The 7,859-nt window shown below is 48.8% G+C and overlaps 1 protein-coding gene across 1 annotated transcript; it reads right to left on the bottom strand.

The window, feature by feature from the left end:
• Positions 1 to 2,210: 2,210 nt before the first annotated feature.
• Positions 2,211 to 5,259, bottom strand: LOC123155547 (EIN3-binding F-box protein 1). Its single transcript, XM_044573701.1, has 2 exons — positions 5,014 to 5,259; positions 2,211 to 4,895 (listed from the first exon to the last, which is right to left on the bottom strand). The coding sequence occupies exons 1-2, from the start codon at positions 5,036 to 5,038 to the stop codon at positions 2,977 to 2,979; spliced, it is 1,944 nt and encodes a 647-aa protein (XP_044429636.1). The 5' UTR covers positions 5,039 to 5,259; the 3' UTR covers positions 2,211 to 2,976.
• Between the last annotated feature and the right edge of the window lie 2,600 nt (positions 5,260 to 7,859).

The following is a 7,859-nucleotide window of genomic DNA, read 5'->3' as shown; positions in this document are numbered from 1 at the left end:
ATTCGTTTTATACCAACTGGTGATCAACTTGCTGATGGCTTCACAAAACCTCTTACTACAGGAAGGTTGAATGAGTTCAAGAACAATTTTAACCTTGGTAAAATTCATTCGGTTCAGATTGAGGGGGAATGGTAGAATAAGTTGTGTAGAGATAGGAGAATATTCAAACGTTGTAATCTTTTTCTCTTTATCTTTTCTTCTGTTAAACCTCTCTGTAACCGATTGGGTATCGATCTCATCTTCCTCTCTCGATCGATCGACCCTTCCTTGTAAGCCACGGCATGTCTCCTATATAACACAATGCGGCCCAGACGAAGGGTTCTACGCTTCCCAACTGGTTTCACAGATGTAAGCACGTGGACTCGTTTTGACCAGACGGTGACCTTGCTTGAGCAGGCGATGGATTCTAAGATTTTCTGCCCTGTGTGTCCCGTAATCCCGTTTGAGATTTGCATCAAGGTCGTTTGGTTCTGGTTTCCATCGTACACGGCATATCCTGGTTTTGTACAGTCCCAACTGATCCGCATTCCAGGAAGGAACTTCAGGTCGTTGCAGGGTGGCACCATAATCAAATTATGTTGATCGATCGCTAGAAAAGAGTAGGAAGCCATGTTAATTAACGACTGGTACTCCATTTGGCACGGCGTCCATGCACCCTGCTTTAATAAACAAACAAAAGCGTCGCCCGGTGCGGTAATCAAGACCCTTGATAAATAACCATCACACTCCAACCGTGGACTTTTCATGTCATATCCCAACAAAATTCAGACGAACCGGGCCTCCTCCCAGGAAAAGTTTAACAAACAAAGCAGCGGGCCGTTGATGCAAAGCAATCGACCGGTAATTTCGCCATCCTAATGGCGTCTACAAGTGCATGTACCGGAGCAGGGGAAGAACAACAGCAAGAAAAGCTTGCTCGCTCGAGAGGAGGAACCGGCCAGGGAAACTTCATGCTACCACCATGCACAATTTCGCCCTGGATCCCGTCAAGATTGTTCGATCGCGACATAGTATTTCACATCCACCGTTTGTGTCCACCTATCTCACCAAAAGCAGTGGACGCGACGACGCTTCTTTGCACGAGGAGAGGGGCGTTGAACAACTGTGGATGTACACTACACCTGTATGGCAATATCTGGGCGCTACCAAGATGTAAAAAAGAATCTGGGTGCTACCATGATCGAGGAGTAGAAAGGGTCGTCCGATGGCGACGCTGGCATAGTCAATTGTGCGTTGCAACGTCCCCATTTGGCCACGGCGGCCACGCCGTGATCATAATCATAATACTCTTCTACCGCCAGTGCAACTACTCTTCATGTCATTGGACCAGACCAGAGCAGCCCCAGCAATGTTCAGACGACGAACCTGGCTGCCTCTCGCACCAAAACCAAAAGGCTCAATGAAAGCAAAGCACCGGCCTTTATTATTGCAAACAAACGACCGGTAATCTTGTCACCCCGGTGACGTAGGGCGATTAGCGAGGCAGCAAACAGAAGGAGGTGCATGAACCGGAGCAGGAGGTGGGGGAGGACGGAAGCAAGACGAAAGGGGTGAGAGGGACGGCGGAGAGGGGACGCACATGGACCTGCCTTGCTGCCTACTCGCCCGGAAAGGAGGAGGAACCGGTAGCACAACAGAACCGCACAAGGCCGGCCAAACTACTTGCTAGAAAATGATAAATATGGACGTATCTACAACTAAAATACATCTAGATACATTTATTTATTGGACGAATAATTCCGAACGGAGGGAGTACTTGGCAACGTCCAACGGCAAAGACCTTCAGGAGCGGTGGGCAGAGGGGATGCAAATCCAGTCCTGCTGGTTAAGATAGACCTTCAGGAGCGGTGGGAGGATGCAAATCCAGTCCTGCTGGTGAAGATCAAGAGGAAACGCGTGATCTTGGCACAATTTTACGTACACCAGAACCTGTTTGAGATCATTTGGAAAAGAATTTCCAGGATTATCCGTATGGCAGTTCCCCAAGCATACAGCATACACCGGGTGTTGTTTCAATCAGCTCTACAACTTGAACAAAATTCATCAGAGCCGAAAATATATCTCACGCAGCTGCCAAGGGTGGCTGCCAGATGTTCATCTCAGTGGTGGCATCAAGCAGCAGCTCCGACAATATTAGACATTTAGACACAGTACAAGGAACGTAACAATTCATAAAATCACAAGGTTGCAGGTAAGCAAAAGCATAGAACTTGGACGGAAACAAATTTTATTTATCCCAGGATGATTGCAAAGGTTACAGCACTCAAACACACGCCTGCAAAAACCAGGGATCTGGAGACAAAAAACAACCACACAAGGTTGTCATGGCAAGGGCCCTTTGATATGTTGCACCTTGCCAAGGCCAGATCCCCGGGGACATCAGGCAAACCCTACAGATGCTGCAGAAAAGCAACCATCCACCGCCGACGACACACACGCACAGCACACACACACTACAGACCGTGAAGACACTGGAACTGGAACAACCACACACTGAAAGAGATCGTAGCAGACACCTAGACACGGATCAAAGAACCGGAGCTAAGCTTCTACGACAGGCACACACCGACAAATAGAACTTGCTATGGAATTGAAACCAGAAGTACTGATGTCCCAGAACTCTGGAACCAGAATACTGGAAAAGAAGACACAACTGACAATATTTGAGCTCCCACACAGGACTTAAGGAGAAAAAAAGAAGCATGGTGTAAGGACTGTAATCACAAGGGCATAGGTTGGGGGTAGAGGGACAGGGTGCCACGCTAATGGCAGCCGAAGGCTCAAGGAACAGGCATCCTCGCGAGAGGAGGCCTGCAAAAAACGAGCGCTTGGCTAAAGCGTCCCCCGGAAAACAACCGACCCTAGGACAAAGGAAGCCCACCATGACTCAAACGCGCAACCGATGAACCGACTCTGCTATGAGGCTTGACTGAAGAAGTACTACCTACGGTCGTATATTTGCATCTGGAGATCCTCTTAAGCAAGGATGTCGCACCACCAGAGCTGCTTCTCCAGTGATGCAATGTTGTGGTTGCCGATGAAGTTGAACTGGAGATTGAGGCCCTCCAACGACGCAGGCATGCTTCCCAGGAAGGGAACACTCTTGGGTGTGACCTTGAGACAGCCCGACAGTGAGAGGACACGGAGCTTGAGCCGCTCTGCGGATGCCAACACCGCAACACCATAGTCGCTGACCATGCAGTTTGAAAGATCAAGCTCGGCGAGCTCAGAGCAGCTCTCGGAAATGGCAAACAGACTTGCATCAGTTATCTTACTGCAGCCCTCGAGGCTCAGATGTGCAAGAAATGTGCCGTGTGCCTTCACCAGTGCAGAAATAGCTGCATCTGTGAGATTCTCGCAGCCATTCAAATCAACATGAACCAGCCCACTTTCGGAACTCCTGATCAATGGAAGGAGGCCATCGTCGGTGACTGCACCAAGACCGCTCAGGTCAAGATTCTCAAGATGAGGGCAGATCATGCCAACCACGGCCAAGCTCGCGTCTGTGAATCCTGGGCACTGCTTGATGGTAAGGGACCGAAGTGATTTGCAAACGGGGAGCTGTGCAGGTGCAGAGCAGATGTCCTTGATACCAGTACACTTCACCAAAGAGAGGGTCTTGAACTTTGGGCTGCAGTTGAGGAGGAAAGAAAGGATGCCCATGAGAGTAATCCTGTTGCATTCCTCAATCTGCAAGTTCTCCAAAACCTTTGCTGCTTCTGCGAAATCCTTGAGAAGACCATCTGAGATTTGGCTGCACTTCCTGAGGTAAAGCTGCTTCAAGCTCGGGCAGAACTTGGCAATGGAAACAAGTGCCAGCTCGGTGACTCCTGGGCAGGAGGTGATGCTCATACATCTGAGCTTCTGCAGGCCAAGGGCATTTGCCATCACCCAAAAACCCCTCTCGCCAACCGCGGACAGGCGAGTGAGGGTGAGGTTTGTGATCGCCTTTCCATAGTACCCAATCACAGCAAGAGAAGCATCAGTGATGCTCAAACCCTGAAGGCAGACCTTGGCAAGCGAGGCTGTCGCGGAACAGATGAGACCAGACACGCCCTGGTCACCAACATATGCACAGTTCTTGATGTTCACCGCCTGCAGCTTGGAGCAGCACCTGCCGATAGCCTTGAGGCCTTCATTGGCAACACCAGAGCATGCTTCAATGGTCAGCGTCTTCAAATCCGGGCACCCCTGAGCGACGGCGACGAGGCCCTTGTCGGTGACCAGCGGGCAGCCGGTGATGTCGAGCTTCTCCAGCGAGGGGCACCCGGCGGCGATCTCAGCGAGCCCCGCGTCCGTCACCTGCGGCACATCCCACAGGGCAAGCGAGCGGAGCGACGGGCACCCACGGGCGACCGCGGAGAGGCCGCTGTCGGTGACGCCGCGCGTCGGGTGGCTCCCCCGGACAACGACGCTCTCCAGGCTGCCGCGGAGGCCGTCGGCGACGGCCGCCGCGGTGAGGGCGACGTCCGTGGCGCCCTCGCCCTCGAGGGTCCTCTCGGAGCGGCCCAGGCGCGCGGCCTCGGCCTCGTCCTCGTCCTCGCAGACGAAGACCTGGTTGAGGTCCGGCACGGCCGGGGCCTGGACCCGCTTGATCTCGGAGGCGCGGATGCCGCCGAGCAGCGCGAGCCAGCGGCGGGAGACGCAGGAGGAGGCGCCCCGCGCGCGGGCGCCCTGCACGCGGCGCAGGATCTCGAAGAGGCACCCGTCCGGGAGCGCGTCGAGGGTCGGCGCCTCCCTCAGCCTCTGCCTCTTGGCCGCCGGCACCGCCCTGAGCGCCTCCTCCGCCGCGGCGGCGAAGACGCAGGGGGGCACGGCCGTGACGCGCGCGCGCTTCCGCTGCCGCACGCCGCCGAACATAGCCGCTGCCGGGTCCAGGACAAGCAGACCGCCATCTACACAAACAAACACACACAAAATCAGCACAACGCACCAGAAAAATCCTCCAGATCTCCGGCGAAGCACCGCACAAACAAGCGCTCGATCTCAATTCAATTCGGGGCCCTTACTTACCGCGGCAATCGTGGAACGGAGGCATGGCGAGGAAGAGATCGAGGAGCTGCTGCGACCACAATCAATCAATCAATCAATCGGGCGGCGCTGCGAACGAGCGAACGAACCCTGACGAAGGGAAAAAATTGGGGAAGGGGGAGGAGGAGCGGGGGAGGAATGGGGTGGGGTGGGGTGCGGTGGTGGGTTTGGGGTGCGGTGGTGGTTCTTATGTGGATGGAGCGGCGGGGAATCCGGTCCAGTTGCTCGCCCAACTTGTGATGAAGATTTGCCGGGATTCAATGAATCTCATCATCGGGGAGGGGAGGGTCAAGGGGGGGTGTACACTGTACCGCCGCTGTGATGTGCTGGGATGCGCCTGCATGCATGCACCTCTGGCGCGTCCGCACAGGGGTGGGGTATTTCTTTTTTTTTTCCTCTCTGGCTGCTGATTTGGAGATTTGGGGGCCTTTTCATTTCAAATGCTTTTGAAAAATGAACCAGGCTGCTAGTCTAGATGGATTTGCGGTTTCCATGATTTGAAAGATTACATGGGGAAGCAAGCATGCAAATTATGAAAAACAATCCCGACAGGAAAAAAACTATGGACAAAACAAACAAAAATAGAAGGATTTTATCTGGCGCGTGGATTCTCAATTGATCGATGAGCCAAAACTTTTGCCTTCACCTTTAAAAAAGATCGGATACTTTTTACTCTTATAATTGTATACCTTCTATAATGAGCAAGTGGCCATGTTTGGAAAATATTCATTTGTTTTCGACTCAAAAAACTGGTTTTTTATATATATTTAGCTCATTAGGCATTACCTTTTGTAATTCTTTTGGAATCTTTAGATCAAGGTCGGATTGAATAGACCACAATGACATGCCAAAGGCTTTAAGGAATCTTTTACTGCGAGGTCCGGTGAAATAAACCACGATGAAGCGCAAATTAATAAGGAAGATATTCCACAAAAAGGGGCAAGAGATGATTGTTTTAACATGTTCCTGAACCCCAACATCATCCTGCATTTTCAGAAAAATTAAGGGGTTTCCCTCCAATTTTCGTCATTCAAACTGGAAAAAAAATTCTCATGAAGACATGATTATAGACGAACCATGGGTGAAGGTGTCTCGATGACATAAAAATGCCACTTGAGGCCCATTATATATACATTCATGTCTCTATTTAAGGGCCTCCTAGATTCACAAAAATTCAAAATTAAAGGAATAAGATAAAACACAGGAATATGATAGGACTGCACATGCAACATAAAGGATTGTAAAAACACAAGAATCTGTAGAATTGAGTGTTTGATTCGTAGAGATAGGAAAATCGCATTAGTCCTAAAATACATAGTCAAATTAAGGTTAAATCATATCCAAATATAAGATGGCGTCGATATTATGCTACTTATGGCCTTTGTCTTGTTATTTGTGCATAGGAATGTAAGTTGTAATTCAAATAACTCCATAGGATTTTCAGATGATTAGAATCCATAGTAATTTTTGCCTATGTTGATCGTAGGATTAAATTATAGAGATTTTTCCCAATCAATCATTTGTACTACATTTCATATGAATCTAGTATCCACTCTAATCTTTTGAAAAAAATCCTTTGTTTTCGCTGGGAAGCAACCAAACAGCACATGAATGTTTTAGGATTCATATGAGGTGTGACATTTCATTCATGTGTTTTTTTCTATTCCCGTCACAATTCTGCGAATCAGGGAGGTCCTAAAAAGAGGTTTGAAGTGGATTGTAGAATTCATTGTTCTTCCTATGAAACCCAATCCAAAGAAAAAAATCCTTCATTTTGCTACTGTCCATTCCTTTAATAAAAGGATAAACAATACCATCATAGAAAAAAAAACTTCTACTAGATTTTTTTGACTTTTAATATGAATCAAGGAGGCCCTGAGAGATGCCCGGTTACAAAGAGCCTGGTATAAACTATACGCCTATCCCTATTGCAACATTTAGGTCTTCTTTGGTTCATAGGATAGAACTATTATAAGAATAGAAAACTTTAAGGAAATGAGATAACATGTATCTCAAATCATATGAGTATGAATAGGAAAAGAGATGTTATTCGGTTCGCATCATAGGATTTTTTTTTCATTGAGTTTAGCCTCATGTTTAGTTTCCTTTGAAATGTGGGAGCACAAGCCAATCCTATGTAGGAATAGGAATCAATTCCTATGAACTAGCAGGCTCTAAAAAAATCCTATAAGAACCATATCCTATAGAATTATTGTGAAATTCCTTCAAACCAAAAGGAGGAATGCTCCTTTAATTTAAAGGAATATAGGATTGTGGAGGATTGAAATCCTTAAGAATTTTTTCTTGATTCATAGGATTCGATCCTGTAATAATTTTCCTACGGAATCATTCGTATTACATTTCATAGGAAATTTAAATATATTTCAACCTTTTTTTAATGATTCATACATTTTTCCTGTGTCATCAAACACTCCTTCCTAACCCTAGGATTCAAATGGACATGTCACTCCACCCCCCTACTTTTCCTATTCCTTTGTTTCCAAAATCTTGCGAATCAAAGAGGCCCTTAGGGTAGAATCTGACCGGTCACAACAGACGGCCAAATAATCAAGCCAGCCATCAGCTTGGGGGGAAGCCACCAACAACTGACTGCACTCCAAACTGCAAACAATAGACGGCCAAATAGATGCATCCGGCCAGCCAGCGCAACCCTCGTGACCAAATGCATGCATCGCGTAGCGGTGCAGCGTACCGGGATTTTGAGACATCCGGCTGCACGCCCAGCCCGGAACGTGTCGCCGGTCCAGTCCAGTCCAGCCCAGCCGTTTCTCACACGTCTATCTGTCTACGCGTGCCCGCCCGCCGGC

The sequence above is a fragment of the Triticum aestivum genome, chromosome 7B, assembly GCF_018294505.1.
Source record: "Triticum aestivum cultivar Chinese Spring chromosome 7B, IWGSC CS RefSeq v2.1, whole genome shotgun sequence".
Taxonomy (NCBI): Eukaryota; Viridiplantae; Streptophyta; class Magnoliopsida; order Poales; family Poaceae; genus Triticum; species Triticum aestivum.
The sequence above is the reverse complement of the archived record's forward strand: the minus strand, read 5'-3'. Positions and strand labels throughout refer to the sequence as shown.

Excerpts from the sequence above, each read along its gene's own strand:
- LOC123155547 (XM_044573701.1), bottom strand. The coding sequence starts at position 5,038 with ATGCCTCCGTTCCACGATTGCCGCG. Across the intron at positions 4,896-5,013 it reads TCCGTTCCACGATTGCCGCG|ATGGCGGTCTGCTTGTCCTG; the intron begins GTAAGTAAGGGC and ends TTGTTTGTGTAG.